The 20,580-nt window shown below is 34.2% G+C and overlaps 1 protein-coding gene across 14 annotated transcripts in view; it reads right to left on the bottom strand.

Annotated features, from left to right (window-relative positions):
* The window catches only part of MPDZ (multiple PDZ domain crumbs cell polarity complex component), a 175,581-nt gene that overhangs the window by 67,502 nt on the left and 87,499 nt on the right, over window positions 1–20,580 (bottom strand). For all 14 annotated transcript variants that reach the window (XM_023213134.2, XM_023213136.2, XM_031934056.1 and 11 more), the window contains 6 exons: window positions 19,081–19,266; window positions 17,721–17,930; window positions 15,274–15,390; window positions 12,430–12,597; window positions 5,119–5,400; window positions 4,737–4,860 (listed from right to left, as the gene is read on the bottom strand). In XM_023213134.2, coding sequence (XP_023068902.1) covers window positions 4,737–4,860; window positions 5,119–5,400; window positions 12,430–12,597; window positions 15,274–15,390; window positions 17,721–17,930; window positions 19,081–19,266 — 1,087 coding nt within the window. The remainder of the gene's footprint in view (window positions 1–4,736; window positions 4,861–5,118; window positions 5,401–12,429; window positions 12,598–15,273; window positions 15,391–17,720; window positions 17,931–19,080; window positions 19,267–20,580) is intronic.

The raw sequence follows: 20,580 nt of genomic DNA, 5'->3' as shown, positions 1-20,580 counted from the left end.
TCAGCTTCAAAATGAAGCTTATTATTACAACAATCATAATGTGCCCTTGGGTAACTCAAGTATTGAATGTATTGTATGGTATATGTGAAAATCAGAGACAGACAGGTTTGAGTTCTGACTCTACCTCTTTAAAGGTTGAGTAATTTCAGAGAAATTCCTGAATCTGTCTATGTTTCTATATCTAATCAGTGAAGGGAAGATAAGACTTCCTTTCTTTTCCCCTGAAGAACCTTGTTTTTTACCTTCAAGTCCAAACACCACATCATTAACCAAGGGACCACAGACTTATGAAAAAGCATCAAGATTAGAATTTTTTAAAGGTCACTATATGCATGTGTACATTTATTGATGTATCTGTATTTCTGTATACAACATTTTCATTCTAATTTTAACAAAATTCAAAAACCCGAATGATTCATGAAATCAAAACAATGGATTATGACAGATTTACAGAAACCTGCCATTTATTAAAACTTCTTCTGGTTATCACAAGACAAAGAAACAAATTATCCACAAAGCTAAAACTGCAAACAACTGCTTATAGCTGATTAAGGGGAGACTATGAATCTAAGAAAATGAGCTCACTGATAGACCCCTTCATAATATAGTTTTCCACCAGCACAAACTCAGCCTCTATTTAGACTTCCTAAAATACTATTTATCACACTTTTTGTTACTTCAAGTTATACAGCCAACACCTTCCTACACTAAAGCTTAATTGAATGCTTTATTTTAATATTTACACAGATTATTCAAAATTCCTTTACATTTACTTATTCGAAGTGCTATAGAAATCTGAAAATTGAGCATCTCCTGTCAAATGAGATAACAGAGTAATGTTCTTGCCTTGACATGCAGTAAATTTTAACTCCAAAATGCCAGAGGAACCTCACTGGGTCCCAGGAAATCAAAAAGCCAGGGAGAAAGCCCTATAAACATATTGGGCATATTAATAATGGAAATGAAGCAGAAAAGTTAAATTAATTGTGATTTACACTTTTATATTGCAGTGTGAATGGTAAACTAATGGTGCTGTGATTTCACATTTAAATGTCTTACCTTTTTTTTTTTTTTTGAGACAAAGTTTCACTCTTATCACCTAGGCTGGAGTGTAGTGGCATGATCTCACCTGACTGCAACCTCTGCCTCCCGGGTTCAAGTGATTCTCCTGCCTCAGCCTCCCGAGTAGCTGGGATTACAGGTGCCCGCCATCACGCCCAGCTAATTTTTTATATTTTCTGTAGAGACGGGGTTTTGCCATGTTGGGCAGGCTGGTCTCGAACTCCTGACCTCAGGTGATCCACTTGCCTTAACCTCCCAAAGTGCTGGGATTACAGGCGTGAACCACCATGCCCAGCCAATTGTTTTACTTTCACTAAACAAATGACAGGGCTCTTTTACACTTTAATTTTAAAGTCAGGCTGTTGAGGGAGGTTTAAATGGATTTCTAGATGTGATAGAAAGGAAAGACAGTTCTTTCACTGTTTTCTTCCAATAACTTAATTAACCTAGTATATTTTTATATCAAAACTTAAAAACTAAGATGGAAGCAACTCAAGCACCCATCAATAGATGAATGAATAAACAAAGTATAGTGTATACATACAATGGAATATTATTCAGCCTTAAAAAGGAAATTCTGACACATGTTACAACATGGATGAACCTAGAAGACATTATACCCAATCACATATGGACAAATACTGTATGATTCCACCTACATGAAGCATTTCATCAAATTCATAGAAAAATGAATGGTAGTTGACAGGGGACTGGTAGAGAGAGCAATGGGGAACAACTGTTTAATGGATACAGAGTTTCAATTGGGGAACCCAAAAACGTTCTGGAGATGGATGGTGATGATGGCTGCACAATGACGTGAATGCACTTAATGCCACAGAAATGCACTCTTAAAAATGATGAAAATGGTCAGTTTTATGCTATGTATATTTTACCATAATTTAAAAAAGCAATATATCTTGACATATTAGCAGAATAAATAAGAAAATCCATATAATTCCCCAACAGATGAAGAAATGCTTTGACAAAATTCAACATTCTCACAATTAATTAAAAACTGGTAAGCAGGCTGGGTGGGGTGGCTCACGCCTGTAATCCTAGCACTTTGGGAAGCTGGGATGGGTGGGCTGCCTGAGCTCAGGAGTTCAAGACCAGCCTGGGCAACATGGTGAAACCCCATCTCTACTAAAATATAAAATATCAGCTGGGCGTGGTAGCAGAGGCCTGTAATCCCAGCTACTCAGGAGGTTGAGAGAGACAAGAATTGCTTGAACTCAGGAGACGGAAGTCGCAGTTAGCCAAGATCATGCCACTGCACTTCAGCCTGGGCAACAAAGTGAAACTCTCTCTCAAAAAAAATAAAATTGGTAAGCAATCCAAATAGTCAGATTGCAAAATCTGATGTACCCAAACCATGGCTCTTACAAGAGCCTCCTAACTGCTTCACTAACCTAAGCTCAATGCTCTTTTTTTTTTTTTTTTTTTTTGAGACGGAGTCTCGCTCTGTTGCCCAGGCTGGAGTGCAGTAGCCGGATCTCAGCTCACTGCAAGCTCCGCCTCCCAGGTTTACGCCATTCTCCTGCCTCAGCCTCCCGAGTAGCTGGGACTACAGGCACCCGCCACCTCACCTGGCTAGTTTTTTGTATTTTTTAGTAGAGACGGGGTTTCACCGGGTTAGCCAGGATGGTCTCGATCTCCTGACCTCGTGATCCGCCTGTCTCGGCTTCCCAAAGTGCCGGGATTACAGGCTTGAGCCACCGCACTCGGCCTCAATGCTCTTCTTAAAACACAAATCTGATCATGTCACTTTCATACCCTTAGCTCCCGCTGCCTACATGAAGCATAAGGCAGTACACGGCTCAGCAGAAGTTCTGTGTCCTGCACACAAACCCATCCAGCAGCTGTCTCCCACTTATCATTCCTTTAGTTCCAACTCTGACTTTGCTGGTCATCATACCACACTTCACCCATACCGAACCAGTTTCAGTAATATTTAACATCTCTCTGCCTTACTTCTCAGCAGCTTTCAACCTTTTCAAATTCCTCAACTACGTAGTAAAAATCTTTTCTTTTCAGACCTAAATCATACATCTCCTCTTTTCTGAAACCATTCTAAAGTTCTCCACACTTGGAGAGCAGGGATTAGTTATTCCCTCTTTAAAGCCTTCAATGTTCTCTGTAAGTATCTATCATAGCACGTACAATATTTTAATGCCTTTAGGATTTTAAATGTCAATTAGCTTACTCTCTTAAACCTGTGTTAAGAACAGTAATAATATTACGGTGTCTATGCATTGTGGATAGAGTATTAAAATAAATGTTTGCTAATTGAGTAAATACACTAGAATAATTGTTCTCAAATAGGCTTTGTAAAATCTCTGCCTTATCAATTATTCAAGAAAAATGGGTTCTATGGCCAATTAAATGTGAAAAATGCTACATCTGATAATCTCTTAGTGATTCACAATGCACACTGGAGTATAAAAGATATTGAGATGTAAAAAGAAATCTGTCTTCTTAAATTTATCTCATCCCAAACTTTTAAACTTGGAAGTCATTTATAACTCCTATTAACATCCTACAGAACTAATACTTTGAGTAATATGGAATCAGAAATACTAAATTAGCCGATAAAATAATTCTAGCATGGCTTAGATATCTGTCTCATAATTAATGAGTTATGGAAAGTTCTGCAGTTCAAGCTTTGTATCATCCTATTAAACATAATGTATATAAGAAATATTACAACAACATAAATATTATCTGCTACAATTCTTTGTTTAGCTGCTGTTGGTAGTACCCAGCCACCATCAAATGGAACAAAATCTTGGCAACCAAGGCTGAAATCCCACTCACCAAGTAAGCACTGCTGGATTCCTCTGCCAAATCTCAACACAAGGAAACAAGACCCTGCCATAAGATGTCAATGTAATAGGTAGTGGCTGCTTACTTCATAGAAGGAAATGGATCTCTGATACTGAATTAACCAGAGTCTTGGGCTGCATTTGGACACTCAAAGCAACTCATCTACCACCCTATTTATCAAAAAAGACAGGGCTGAGTCACATGACTGTATAACTCAATGAGAGAACAAATATGCTCTGCCTCAACACAGTTTTAGCTATTGTAATTAGGATATTTCTACAGAAAGTCTTCTTTGCCCAATTCAGAGGGTTTTGTGGTTAAAATAGGACACAAAAATCCTGCCACCTGGGAAGTCCTACTGAATAACTCACATTTACATATTGGTGGTGGCACACCTGGTTGTCTTTTTAGTCTTTCTTTCAGCGAGTGAAAGAAATTAAATGCAAGCTGACTTATACATCACTGGTTCATTCAAAGAAACTAATAATTTACTTTTCCAAAGAATTTAGAATTCCAAATTGCTGAGTTTTCATTTTCTAAGAATTCCTTTTCTGATTTGCTGTTTCATACATAAACAATTCATATATCTTTTACTGAATGTAAATGAGGCTTGTGAATACTCTGAAATAATTAAGAGAATGAGGGATTTCTGCTCATACGAAGTAAACAAACCTGTAAACCATTTCAGAAAAAATAATGAGGACATAGAAAGAAAAACCATAAAAACTACAGGAAAATTTCTACCATCTGTTCTCTTATCTACAGCAAAAAATATTGAAATTTACCATGTTCAGTATTCCCCTTGTCAAGGGGGTTGAGAAACAGGTATATGAGGAAAATGAGAAACTTACCTAGGCTAGAATTGCCTTTTGCTATATTAATAGTCCTTTCAAAAGATTCTTTAGATACATTTTGAAGCATGACACACTCAGCATTAGAGGCCAGGGAGCTCTGTTCAACCAGGTACTCAGAGCCCTGTAAGAAAGAAAAAACAAGTCACAAGTCACATGGAAAGGGAAACTAGACTTTGGAGTGTGATTTCAACATCACGCACGTTCTCTAATTGATTGTGCTTTATTCTGCAAGAACCTGCAACCAAAACAAGTTCATAGGTTGCTTTCTGAAAATCTTAGTGCCAAGAAGCACTCATTTCAAATGAAGAGAATGGCCAGAATAACCCTACAATATTCCCTACTTCATCATAAAACACAAACCATATCTTTAAAATATTACCTTTCCAGCTGAATTGGGTAGCACAGAAGGAAGTTCTGCACTTGATATAACTTCACTTGGTAAATGAGATTCAGTCCACACTATTGTGTTTTCACATTCATATTGCTGTTCAACAGCATTTGCAGGTGTGTAGTCATTTATAGTAAAGCCAGAAGCAGACCCCATACTTATGTCTACCAAAGGTGTATTCTCATCCTGTCTTTGCAGGAGATTCTGGGTATATAGGTCCTCCAAAGACATATGCAGATCAAGTAGTGGATCACGAGAATTTTCAATAACATCCTGGTAGTTAAAAAACAAAAAAAAACAACAAAAAAAGAAAAATGTGACCGGAATTACATCGCTTCTTAATGAACAACTATTTAGAAAAATGCAAACCATAACAATTATTTATTACTCAGAAAGCATTAACAAACACAATTCTTCCCTTACCAGGTTTTCTGCATATCTTTATTTTCATAAATGCTTTTAAATACATTTCCTGCAAGTCATACGTCTCATGTTCTACTGAGTTATACTTGTACAAGATACTAAACATAAGATCATTTAGATATAATACTATGTTATATTTACAAATAAAATTATTCAGAGTTTAAGTTACATAGAAGAGCAAGTAGCATACTCCCAAATCTCACTTAAAGTGTAGTTTGTTTCCCATCAGTCTGAAGTTCCTATTTATTATGAGATCAAGAACATAAAAAGTATGACATTAACTGATTTGGACTCACAAGAGCCTCCCAGAGAAAATTATTTTGATTGGCATTTATAAGTATTTATGGAGAAGAATAGACAGCCTTACAATTCAAATTATCATAGGAAAAATTTACATAAATTTCCTGCAAGATATAACAGAAGGAATAGTAAAATGGATTGTCATAAAATGTAGGCTCTAAATCCAGGCTCTGTTATTAACAATTTGTATATCACAGAACCTCTCTTGGCTTTACATTAGATAATTTCTACAATCCTCTGAAACTCTAAAATTTTATAGTTCTATATAAATGTGTGTATCTATTTACAACAGATATATTGTTTCACTTACGTGCTCTGGGAAAGCAGTCACTTCATAAACTGCTGTTGAATAAACATATCAGTTTTCCCTTCAATTCTTTCACTGATAATTTTGATGTATAAAAGTAGCATATGAACATACTATTGCATAAAGGATTCAAGATACAGACATATATTTTGTATGCATATAGAATACAATACGAAGAGTCTTTGCTATGGCTTCTACTTTCATTCTCTTCCCCAATAAAAATGGCTGGCATCAGTTAGGTGTTTATCCATCAAATTTTTAATGTATTTGCATAATATATACATATAAGTACACATGCACACACTCACACATACAAGCAGATATACATGTATATTTTTTAAAACTAAACACAGCCATACAATAAATAGCATTTTTTTTTTTGCAGTATCTTTTCATCTTGATGTGAGAAATTTCCATGCCAATTTAAAAACAAGTCAACTTCAATCTTCTTATGGCTGTAAGTTATTCCTAAGTATGAAAGACAGTGGTGTGTAGACTCTGAAGCCAGGATGCCTTAGTTCAATTCCTGGCTCAACACTAATTAAATGCTAGAGCTTTGACAAGTTACTTAAACACTATGCCTTGACTCTCTCATCTACTAATTGGGGAAATCAATAGAAACTAATACAGGACTGCTGGGAGGACAGACAGTATTAATCTCTACAAAGTACTAAAAACAGGCCTGAATTAACAGAAAATGTGCAATAATTTTTAGCTACTGCTGTTATTTATACTCTACATCTTTGTCCATATGTGTGAAGATATATTCACTATGAATCACTAGAATTGCAATGGCTGGTCAAATGATATGCACACTTAAAATGTTGGTATGTGTTTTTAGTAGAGACAGGGTTCCACCGTGATGGTCTCTATCTCCTCACTTGTGATCTGCCTGCCTCAGCCTCCCAGAGCATTGGGATTACAGGCGTGAGCCACTAAAAATACAAAAAAATTAGCCAGGTGTGGTGGCTGGTGTCTGTACTACCAGCTGCTCAGGAGGCTGAGGCAGGAGAATGGCGTAAATCCAGGAGGTGGAGTTTGCAGTGAGCCCAGATTGCACCACTGCACTCCAGCCTGGGTGACAGAGCTACATCTCAAAAAAAAAAAAAAAGTTGATATGTACTGCTAACTTGTATTCCGGTTTTCTCTCACAAAAGGAAAATATGGGAATACCTGCTAATGAATCTTGCCAGCCCTAGATTAGTTTGGCAATCTGATTTGTAAGAAATATGTTCATTAGTTTTATTATGTGTGTTCCTGACAATTATCAAAGATAAGTCATTTGTATTTCTTCTGTTAACAATCTCTTCATATTCTTTATCCAATTTTTCTCACAGTTTAAATTATATACAGAAGCAAATACCTCATAATTTCAAATTTCACTTAAAATGCAATTCAGTTCTAATCACTTTGAAGTTCCTATTTATGAAGAGATCAAGAGCATAAAAACTATGTTATTAATTGATCTGGATTCACAGGAGCTTCCAAGAGAAAACTATCTTAATAGGCATTTACAGGTATGTATGGTGAAGAACAGACATTTTTCTTGTCATTGGAATAGTCTGAGTATAAAGTCTTTGTGATATACACTGCAAATATTCTTCCAGTCTGTCACTTGTCTTTTAGTTTGTATAGGTAATATTTTGTCATGTAGAAGTTAAATTATCTCTGCAACCAAATTTGTCATTTTTTTATGCTTCTGGGTTTTATATATTACTTAATAAGTCCTTTCACACAAAGTAAATGAAATGCTTTCTAGTATTTTTCTTCTTTTATAAATGCTTTGTTTTACATTTTAACCATCTAGATTTATTTCAGGGTATGGTGTGAGATATGGGCCTGTCATTTTTTTTTAAATGGGTAATTAATTGCTCCAACACAATTTATTACACTCCCCTTCTTGAATGCAACTTACTATCTCTCTAGAATTATCATATATTCCTAGTACAAAGAATTGAGGCAAGTGGAAATATTATATAAGCAATCAACATCTGTAGTATCCTCAGAAACAAATGATAGGAAGGTATTATCCTCCACACTCCCAGGATCTAAACAAATAACCTATTGGCTCCCTCACCCAACTTTGATAATTTTATTCTTAGGAAAAACAATAATGTACTTACTACAGAATTGGTTAGCTTCTATATCACTAAATTAATTATAATAATTAGTAAATCATCTCCCCCATGCCTCAAAGATAGCAACCAAAATTGCTTTTCATTAGAAAAAGAGGTCAAGTCGCCCTTGTTAGCTGGGGTGTACTGTAAATGGTATAACAGTCCCATGCATAATTCATGAAGGAGTTAACACAGACAAGTAGAAAAGAAAGAGCTAATCAACACAGTAGACAACATACATCCACTTCAGAAACGTTTCTGGTTGCTCAACAACCAACTCAGTTTTATTTTTAAAAGTCTTATGGATCTAAAAGAAAAACAGTTCTTCCCTCATAAGAGGTACAAAAATAACCACAATTTCCCAGTGCAACTTGATATCTAAAGTGAAGTATTTCAAAAGTCTATATTAATATGTGACTTCGCTTGATATATTCTTGTCCTCATTACAAAATTAGAAAAAGGTTAAATTAAAATGTCAAATGTACTGTTTTAAAGTTCTATTTCTTAAGTGCAATGCATAAATTAAAGTTAGACTTGCGCATATTATTTACCCAGATAATATATTTACAAAAACTAACTAAATACACGACCATTCAATAGCCATAACCTGCTTTTCTTCAATAAGCAGTCTACCAGAGAATTCTTATTATACTTTTAAAAAATATATTGCAACCACAGCTGCTCCAACTGTACTTCTCCAACTCTTTCTGAGATAAAGTACACTTCCTTTATTGTTTTGACACTGATCCTACTAAGGAAAAAGGCAACATCCTTTAAACCTTTGAGAGTCTGCAATTTTGTCACTAAGACTCTCACAGTCACTCTCATCATTTTGATTAGAGTGATTTAGTTTTTTATTCTAACCCCATCTGCAAAAAGAACAATTAAGAAATAGTATCAACATTCTAAACATGGATGTGAAGGCAATAATATTTTATGCCAGACAATGACACTAAGAATTTGTAAGAATGTTCAGACCACTAAAAAAAAATCATTAAATCTGGTAGTCGAGCTGACGTACAAAGTGCAAAAGGGTTCCTATCTTGATAAACATCAAGTTCAATCTGCCTTAGAATAAAAAGTATTTCCTAGCAGAACTGACGTTCAAGAATGAAGGATGGACACCATGTTGGTAATAATATTGTCACTGGACAGAGTGAGAGTATGGGTGTACACAGGAGGGTAGGGCATAGAGGTGTGAATAAGGAGTACAAGGGGAAACTTCAATAGATGTTAAATCTTTATCCGTTGTATTTTTAAAGCAAAATCGGAAAAAAAAAAAAAAAACAAGTATGTTCTAAAAACCATGTTAAGATTTTAAACAAAAATTTGCAAATTTATAAAACAATTATTTCTGCATTTTGTCATATCTTTGGTAACAAGGGAAAAGGAGTAAAATGATTAACCAAAGAAATAAAACTTAAAATAATAAGAAAGGAAAAACATGGCTAGAGCCACGTTGCTTTTAAAATCCATACTTCAATGACCTGCCTCTATTAAGCCAAATGCCATAGAGGCAGGTATATTTTTCAGGTTCTTGAGTAATGGCTATTTCCCATAAATCTTTACATGGTAACTAATCAAATTAAACAAACACATACTCTTTAAAAAAAAGTAAAGCAAAATGGACCCCCCAATTAGGTAATTTTGTGAGGAAGAGCCCCAACGTATGGCTGCAGCCCTTTAGTGTTTAGGCTGCCCTGAAGAGCGAGGCCTCCCTCTATGAAGAGTTTGTGCTGTAGGTTATTAGCACTGATCACTTCTGGTAGTATACGTGACGAAGGCCAAAAGACCATTCATCAAGGGGAAGAGACAGGTAAAATTACTTGTTCATTTCCAGTTGCCATTTAAGGTTCCAAGATTATCACATATTTAGCAAAGTCAAAAATCTAAGGAATCGCTGAGATCCTCACACTCTATTTTATCCTTTCAAATCAGGATAGAGGCATCTTTGTTTTTCTTAAAAATCATATACTGTATGGTATTACTTTATTAAAAAGGCTTTAAGTAAGCTCACTTTTAAGAAAAATAGTCAATTGTAAATTCCATAACAAATCACTATTGGGTCTTTTTAATATAAATTTATTGCAAAGAAACAGGAAGGACACATTATATACTTATTTTATTTACATAAAAATTTTTAGTAAAAGTCTAGGTATTAGAAAGTTGTCACCAAAAATATAAAATGTTGCAGAGATTTTACCATGATGCAGGAACAGTCCCACATTCTAAGAAAACTAAGAGCACACAGGAGTTTCACAATGTGTTTTAAAACACCCTCATTAATGTCTTCTTTGTTGTTTTGTAGTTTAAGTATTTCAGTTGATAAACCAGCTTGCCAAAATTTGCTTCAACAAAAGAGTAAACTGCTTGGGGAAAAAAAAATTAAAAAAATAAATAAATAAAAAAGGAGGCAAACAGACTTCAGTAAGCCAATATGTTGTGCTGCATACAGCCAGCATTTGCCCTGTAAAATATATGCTTCTCAGTATGCAGATTGTGTAATCCCTTTAAGTAACAATTACTAAGTTAAACAATGCAATCTGTCCACTGGCAAGAAGACGTGTGCTATGCTGTGGATTAGGAGATTCCATCAGGAGATGAACTCAGCTTCCAGCCCTGAGGCCAGTAAAGACTGAACACATTCCAGAACACATTCCAGACGGGACACAGCCAGACAGACAGTCTCAGGTGTGGTGAGAGAGGAGCATCTGCTCCACTCAAGATTATACCTTGCAAACCAATTCAAGGAGATTGCCCAGCATTATTTGCAAGGATAACATGTGCACCTTGAACATAAAAGAAAATGCTTTGAAAATGTTCTGGCCAAAAAACCTGTTAATCAGGAAAAGAGGAAAACAGTGCTAGACCTATGGAAATTCTACCTTCCAACTTATTCATAAACACCCTTCCCACTGAATTCAATGTATGCAGAAAATACATATTTCATATATTAAAAAACACTGTCCAGTCTTTTCAACTTAATTTTAAATGTATGTTTATGGTATATTTCCGACATAGAAAAATAAAGAAAATATATTCATATATGAACTCTTTGCCATGATTTAACATATATAAACATTCTGCCATATTTTCATCAATCTCTCTTTCTTCATAATATGCTATAATGTATTAGACATATATCTAAATTCCCATACTTCCTTTTTTCTCCAAGGATAACTTCTTTTTTGAAGTTGAGAAGTATCCTGCCAACACATTTTTAGATTTTACTACACATATGTACACAGATATTCATAAAAAATATATGTTGAATTGCTTTGCATATCAATTTCCAAAAAAAACTGCAAAAAATCAAAAGAAAAATGAGCAACCCAATACAAAATGGCCATAAGATATGAAGAGATCTTTGATTAAAAGTGAAAAACAAATGGCCAATATTATGAAAAAATATTCATTATCATTAGTAATCAGGAAATCCACATTAAAATGGCAAGATACCATTTCATACCCAAAATATTGGAAACATTTTAAAGTATTACTTATTGAACATCATGGAGTATGTCACCAATAAAATTAATACAGTTGGAGCATTTATGCCAATAATCTATTTCTAAAATATGAACGGCACAGATATGTCAAATAGTGACTAAATTCTCCATTCATATCCAGTGACATAAACATACTTTACCATTCACTGTGATTTTTTTTATGTACAGTATTCTTTGGCATCATTTTGTATAAAAACATATGATAGCATTAAGTTTAACTTAGCTAGTAAATGTTAAATTAATGCAAGAAATATTTTACTATTCAACTCTGCATAGAAGTCAGTTTTAAAACCATTAAGAAAATAAAGTTATTCTTGTAATTTTTCCAAAGTAGACACTGCTAAAAACACAACTTGAGAAATATAGGATGTTAAATTTTTCTTTCTGATATGCAAACCCTAATCAAAGCTTTGAGCCTCTGTGTCTATCATTCTCAGACACTACATTTAAATAGTTTCTAGTAATCTGAAAGCTACCCAACCAACATTAGCTAAATGAAATTGTACTTTAATCCAATAATGAGTCCATAACTGGAGAAACATAATGTCTCCAATATGTTATTCCCACAACTCCCCATAAGGACTGACCTCTGGAAAATCATACACAAGACTTTCCTATAAAAGAAAAATGGGTATTTCCTTTGTACCTTAGGAGGAGACGATGGAAGGGAAGAACCATAGTTCAGGCCATCACCACAAGAACTGCCATGAAGAGATAAAATAGAGGTTTGGGTAGAGTAGATGCTGTCATTATCAGGAGAGTATTGAGACTCGAATGTGGATTCATCTACTAAGTCAGCATCATTTGTGTCCACCTAGAAATAAAACAATAATATTAGTTGGGAATTCTGTTCTATTACATATATGACAAACTCCACTTGAGACTAAATGGCAAACTGGTATCATTCTTTTATCTATTATATTTTCTATACGCCCTCTTCACCCTCATCAGAGACTGCTAATGCAGCAGAACAAGGATAAATAGCCCACCTACAGTAGAAAGTGCTGGCATACAAAGTTAGTTTATTTCATCAATAAAAGGGCTAAAGGCAACAATTAACAAAGGGCCTGGATCAAGTCTAAGTTTAAACAGTTCCATAGTTAAGCAAAATATTTACTTTCTTCCAGTTCCCACGCCCAACTCTTATAATTTTATAATAAAATTATGTCATAATTTTTCCTAGTCAACTAAAATAAACTTACTCAACGAGGCAGCTAAGCAATTATATATTTGTAAGCCACACTAAAACTATGTATTTTGTTTAAATTATCTTGAACTAGATTTTAAAACCATTCAAGTTGCAGAAACCAAAAAGAAAATCTGTGATTTCATGCTAAAATTATACTAACAAACAAGGGGCCTAATTATGATCTGGTTATGGTGAAGCTTTAAGTTATAAACTTGTTAGAAAACTCATAAAGTGAGATAGAGAATTTCACTACATATTCTCTAATAATCCTATTGCTGTCTTCCGTCACAGAGTCAAGATTAATATTTAAATCAAGATGAGCTTGAAGTTCTTTTTGCAATTCAAAGTCATACCTCAGAATAAGCAGAACTGACATATATACTACCTTTCTCTGATATTACCAGCATTTTCTGTCTATCTTGGCAAAATTCCATATGTTCTTTTTTTTTTTTTTTTGTAATTTCAACGTATTGTTTAGCCAGGAGAAGTTAGAAGAATTGTAACATTATATCAGGTCACATTCTTACAAAAAAACTATTAAAAACACCTGTGGGCCTTTTTGAAATGATTTTCTCTTCAAATATATTTCGTAGGCCTAATAATGTATTTTAAATACATGTTCAAATTCACTAATGAGTCACTATGTGGAGGTTGACCCTCCATCTAGATAGACAGATAGTATTAACTAAGCCTTGTGTCATAGATTACAATACATATTTAAGTAACATTAATGAGAGAATACCTCAATATAATTTGTATGTATACTGCTGATATCTTAGGATCTTAGGAGAGACATTAACAATCAATTCATTTATTTACTGTAGAGATAAAACACTAAGAGTCAAAGAAGTTGAGTGACCAGTCCAAGATTACTTAGCTGGCTAGGGAGAAGACCCAGGATGCATATTACCATTATAAGATGCCAAGCTCACATAAAAGTGGAACTAATCTGCCTTTTGATTGGTATCCATTTAAGGAGGTTCAAGGAAGCCATGTAAACTCCAGAGAATATTATTTCATCGGTACTTTAGAAACAATCATATATAGTATTCGTATCCTGCGACATTTCAAAAAGTATTTGCTATGGCTGGGTATTATTTAACACCACAGTACCTTACGTAATTTGTTGTATATACTAAGCTCTCTAGTTTTGAAGTGCTAACATAGTATCCACGGAGAGCAGGGCCATACGTTACCTGGTATGTTAAGTATTCCAGTGTGAAATTGTTGCATTTATTATAACATATACCAAAACTTTTCAAATAGCTATTTCAAGAGCTTGCAATTTAAAAATATTAACAAAAGGAATTGTCTCCTCCAAAATTAGAATCAGCAAAATGTATATATAGTCAAAGAAATAATTCACTCTGTTTTAAAGCAAGATGTGTGCAGTTATAAACACATAATGAAGAATTTAACAGGTTTTAAAACTCTCTCCAGTCTAATGAAACTAAAACAAGTATTTAAAAAACAAGTATATTCCTTTTTAGCAACAGTGCACAATGTCTGTCCCACAAAAAAAAAAAAAAAAAAACGTTGAGTAAGGAACCTAGCTCTAACAGTAGGGGTAATGTGAAGAGGATGTACAATTTGTTGTATTTCTATTGAGTAAATGTCATATGTTTATTCACGCCTGGTATTTAGCTTTATCCTTCAGTTATTGATATAACATTATACCCTCCACCAGAAAAAAAAGTTTCTTAAGGTCAGAGTGGCTCCAAATACTTTTATTCCAATGGATACTATTTTAAACATCAAACAGAAATGAAATTTTAATTTACAATTTTTCTGGTAAATCAGTATATTTACATATATGTATTTATAGAAAACATGAGGTTTACCTTTCCTTAAAACTGTGGTGTTCTTAATAACTGAACTAATTCATATGATTTTCAGACTATAAATATCTAAAGGAAAAAAGATACCTATTACCTCATTAAATAGAGCCAAAACAGTGCTTTGTGACTGAATATTGAACACAGTTAAAGAATGCCTAGAGATATCGAAGCGTGAAATTGGAGCAAACAAAAGCTCCACCAACTTAAGGTATGGCACAAAGACTGATTGTACATACTGCTACAATGCAATGTTAATTAAATTTTCCTCACAAACGTTTTTCATATTTACTGTGGTTTTTCTTCCCATTTTCAACTGTGAGAACTAAGTTGGAGAAAACATGTTTATCTTTCCAAAATATAATAACGAACAAAGAATATAGTGGATTTCTTCAGAATATTTTGAAAGGCAAAGTAAGACACATCAGGTTTCTGAAAGAAAGTTTGTTAAGTCATAGCCACTAACCAGAGCCAAGTCAGCCCTGAAGAGGGGTTTGTCAGGGAGCCCTTCTTCCTCACAGGAGTGTGGTGGGTAGAGAAAGGAATCCTCCTTAGCAGAAACATAACCTTCTTCTGGTGAAAGCTGCAGGGAAAATGGCATTCAAGGAAAAGAGAGAGAACAGCAAAGAAGAAAGAAAATGGAAAAGAAGGGTAAAGGTAGGAAAAGTGAGGGGGGGAAGAGAAAGAAATTGGAGAGTTTTCAAATGATATGACTTCAATATAGAATGTAAGTATGAAATCTGATATTCATATTTAACATTCATTTGATAAGACACAATGAGGATTATTTACTCTAATATAAAAATCACCTGTTGGATGAGAATCCCTTTCTACTAACTTTCATTCTTCTTGTAAGATTATTTTTTTAAATGAATGAATTTTAATATTCTAATAATCTTCTGGTTCTTTTTATCTGCAAAATATTCTGACCAAACAATGACTTCCTAATATAGAAATGAAGCCACTTTTAGGTATTAAGAAATAAAAGAAGTTGCAGAAAAACAAATATTAAAAAGAAATATCAACTTCAGTCATCCCCCTACAAGAATATTATTTTAAAGAATTCAATTTACTTGAAAAGGAATGTTAGTGAACTCAATTTAGCATGGATTATGAAACAAAACAAAACAAAAACCAAATCTCTACATGTCTACAGTCTGCTTAACTTGCAGTTTAGAGAGATTATATTCCAAACTTGGTCACAATGACAGAAAAGCTACCACATTTATTCCACTCTCAGATGAAATGGGCTAAAATATTTAGATAATCAGCCTGCCTACATCACCTGGTATAGTAAAACATACAGAAGAAGCATTATAGGGGAAAAAACTGTTTTTCTTCTCTGCCCACGTATGTGAGCTTAACATATATTAAGCCTCTATCATATTTTGCAGTGCACACTGAACTTAAAATATCAAATACCATCATAAAAGAAATTTATTTTGGAATTATACAGAAAAAAAAAAAGACTGCTTCTGAATAACTGGTATGGTTTCACCTTAAGGACAGTAAAAATAAAAGGTATATTGAGTCATGTTTGCCATTTCTCTCTGTCCAACAGAAAGACCAGAACCAAATTTATAATCCAATCTCAATAAATAGGTAGAGTCCCTGACAGCCTATCTTTATTCTTACATTCCCGTCCATAGTGCTCTTTTGTCATGATTTTTACAAGCCTGGTTCGATTTCAGATTGGATTACCATATTCTTCAATCATCTTGCCCTCCTTCTCTTTCTTTTTTCATAAAGGCTACTGAAATCATTTGTGAACTAAAAAGTGGTGCATAAAACTTTAACTGACACTTAAAATACATTAACAAAGCTGACTGTTTTAACAAATTCTTTCACAAAAATTAACAAACCCATATTGCTACTTATGAAACTATATTTATGTGTTTGCATTTTCTTAAGAAAACGTGTATCTGCTTTTTCACTTCAAACTATATTCACGTACTGGAAAACAACTCACAAATATTGAGAACATCTCTAATATTTAACTGTAATACAATAAGTGCATCTAATACAATATACTGCTTTATGTAGCACAGATTCATAAAGTTGTTTCTATTATTACAGTAATTTATGATTTGGGAGCTATTCCCTGCCAGGAGAGCCACAAACTGATGAACCCATTTTGGAAAGTTTAATTTCCTGCTCTGCAGTAATTAGACAGCAAATGTGTTGAAGTCAACTGAATTTAGCAACTTGAAGTCACTCTGACAGAGATTCTACTTTATTCCACTGTGATTAAAGATTTTGTTGTTAATGCTATTAATTTTTCTAATACCCCACTACATTGGTATAGATATTGTAAGCCATATTCATTTTAACATATTTGATTTTGCATTCATCATGACCTTATTATCAAATATAAAATATCAAGGCTGGGCACGGTGGCTCACGCCTGTATTCCTAGCACTTCGGGAGGCTGAGTGGCGGGGGCGGGGATCACTGGAGGTCAGGAGTTTGAGACCAGCCCGGCCAACTTGGTGAAACTCTGTCTCCACTAAAAATACAAAAATTAGCCAGGTATGGTTGTGTCCCAGCAACTCAGGAGACTGCGGCAGGAGAGTCGCTTGAACCTAGGAGGTGAAGATGGCTGTGAACCGAGATTTCGCCACTGCACTCCACCCTGGGCAACAGAGCAAGACTCCATTAATCAATCAGTCAATCAGTCAATGTCAAAAGTGAACCAAAGACCAGTAAGTTAGAAGTTTATTTATAAACTTCCTGGCTATTTTCTTTCTTTTTTTAAATATTACTCAAAATTAAATCTTTATACCCATGGAGCTAGTAATCACATTGATGAGAAGCACTAAAAGTCATGATTCAGTCATCAGAACACCTAAAGCTAAAAGTAGACCTATGAACCATTTTGCTTATAAAAGGAAGCAATAAAATCTGAATTCTTACGGGTAAAGGCTTAGCAACTCCTATTCTCACAGTTCCTGACGGTGCTCCCTTCAGTGCTTCTACAGCTTCCTCAAGACTGCTATTTTCCAAGTTAACATCATTTACAAACATGAGTCGGTCACCAGGAAGAAGTCGTCCATCCTTTTCAGCAATGCCGCCAGGCACCAAAGAACGAATTATAATCACAGTGCTTGCTGGATCAATTGGATCCTGACAGAAGGCAATACGGAAAGAGGAGTCAGCTCATTTTACAAAGAAAATTCTTCTACAGGTCGTCCACTCTAAATTGTAAGGAATGAGTAATTGTTTCAAGTGTGTTTAAAAATTTTCATGCCAAAAAAAATTCATACAAAATTTCTAATTAATTATTTAGACAAAGATTATCTCCATTTTAGAGAGTTTAGGAAGAAGTCACCTTAAACAATGGCACCCTCATTTCCTAATGTTCCTGAGTAGACCTCTTAAATTGTACAGACAACTTTAAAATTATAATTTTAACTTTGATAAGTTATCAAATTTTGTAATTATTATTGGAGGCCAGATGTTGGGTATACTAATTATTAACAAAAGCACTTGCTAAACAGGGTGTTACTATATGGAACATCAACTCACTACTAGAATATAAGTGCACTGAAGGTAGGACACATCGTTTTGAAATGAAAGAACAGAGAGAGAGAGAGGTCATAAAGTATGTGGTACTGAAGTATTTTCAGACACACAGCAACCTTAATGTTTTAACAAGGCTCTAGAGTCAGGCCCTATGAACACAACTTCCTGGAGTCATCTACGGTGGCTTTCTGATCCAGTGTAAGGAGCAACAGCTGCACTACATCAGACAGGCTAACCATCTCTTTGCTTAGCCAAGAATGCAATGCACCCAGGGACACAAGGCCAACTTGATCAACTTAAGTATATTCATAAATTTAGTCAAATGATTGGAACAGCAGAAATATTAATTGGAATATCAGATTATACATTAGCATTCATGTTATAGACAAAAGAAATACCTACTTCTTTATGACTTACCATTAAAATATGAGTCATCAAATAAGTGCATGGAAGTAAAAATAATATAAACACTCCCCAAATAACAAAAAAAAACCCACTATGATATTCCTAAAATGTATCTTCCAATTCTCGAGAGGTGAAATAAAAATAGCTCAATGAACTCAATATTAAAAGAAATCCTTTATGATAATCAATGAATCACATAAATCACTATTGTGAAAGACTGACTGGAAAAAAGAAATTGTCTTTGATGGCTGTAAACTATCATCATCTGCTTTTTCTTTGATAGCAACAATATGCCTTTAGTATACAGCATCTTTAAAAAAAATTGTTAAAAGCAGTATATACTTACCTGATAATCTAAAATGCTAAAACCAAGTCCTCTGCTCCCTTTCTCCAGCTCTATGTGCTGAATGCCAGCCTCCCACATGGCCAAAGGTGCTTGAACCTCCTCTGTACTCTGACCCACATCAGTCATCGCCAGGACTGGATCCTCTGTCTCAGATGACCCGATGAACTCACCTAGATCTACATGAGGCTGGATAACATCAGACAGCTCTTATTTCAAAGGCATTACATTTGCTGACACACATACCAACACTACAAGAAAAGGGATATTACCAGCGCCTGTCCAGAACAAAACATCCTCAAACAAGAGTAGCAACAGCTTTTCATGAAACCTTTAGTAACTAAGGTAGTAATTACTGAAAGCTGTTAAAAAGGAAGAAATACCTAAGTTTTAACAAACATTAAAAATATATGATTCAATGGTTTACGAAAATATGCAATGTTACATCTCGACAGTATGACTATGGGTGACTGTCACTTTTTTCTTCAGTGTTTCAATCATCTCTACAGTCAGAAAAAAATGTAAACCCATTTTGATATTCAATAAAAGGAATTCTTAAGATAATTAAAAAAGAGAAAATCGATATATATGAAAGTTCTATAATCTATGCAAATAAGAGTTCTAAAATACTGTGACTTGTGCATATGGTTATTTCATTAACAAATTAACATACACAGTGGCAAAACATAAAATTTGAAACCAGATTTGCCCCAGCTTGAAGCAGCTTGAATATTTAAAATCTGAGTTACATTGAGCAATGTTCATAACCTGGGCCCCAGAGTTACCCATCTCATAGAATTTTCTGAGGACTAAATGAAGTAACATTTATAAAGCATCTGACAGAAATAGGGATTCAAAATGTTAGCTTCTTTCAGTAAAAATAAATTAAAGAATATAGGTTAATTCAACTTTGTTCAACTATATGAACATAACTTACAGAAAGATGTGTTTATGAGGATGAAATTCTAGTTTGTACAGTATCTTTGCTTCTAATTAATTATTGCACAGCCTAGGACCACAAATGCAAATGACACCTATCTGCTTTATTGTAATAACCCCATTATACACATAAAAATATGGATGGATATATACAGGGTGCTAGACTTTGAGTGCTACAAAATTTGGCATTATGTTTCTTGTTCTACCCTATTCTAATCACCCATATGAATATTAAACTATGCATTTTATTCTTCAAAATTTTCAAAATTATTCCATTGTACTGATTCATTCAATATAATATAAATCAAATCCTAACATCATCTCTCAATATACCTTAAATGAGATTTGACTAGACCACAAATCATGCAAAGTCCAAATCCTAACTTTAGGTATTATTGTGTATCCTAGAAAAGCTGATTAGCTCCATTTCTTGACATTATGATATCAATGAATGAAAAATAATAAACAAACAGGAATGTGACTTCCTGAATGTCACAGAGAATTATCTGACATGTAGCATTATGGACTCAAATTTATGGTATTTTAAAAGGACAGTATGTAAAC

Source organism: Piliocolobus tephrosceles, chromosome 14, assembly GCF_002776525.5.
Source record: "Piliocolobus tephrosceles isolate RC106 chromosome 14, ASM277652v3, whole genome shotgun sequence".
Classification (NCBI taxonomy): domain Eukaryota; kingdom Metazoa; phylum Chordata; class Mammalia; order Primates; family Cercopithecidae; genus Piliocolobus; species Piliocolobus tephrosceles.
The sequence above is the reverse complement of the archived record's forward strand: the minus strand, read 5'-3'. Positions and strand labels throughout refer to the sequence as shown.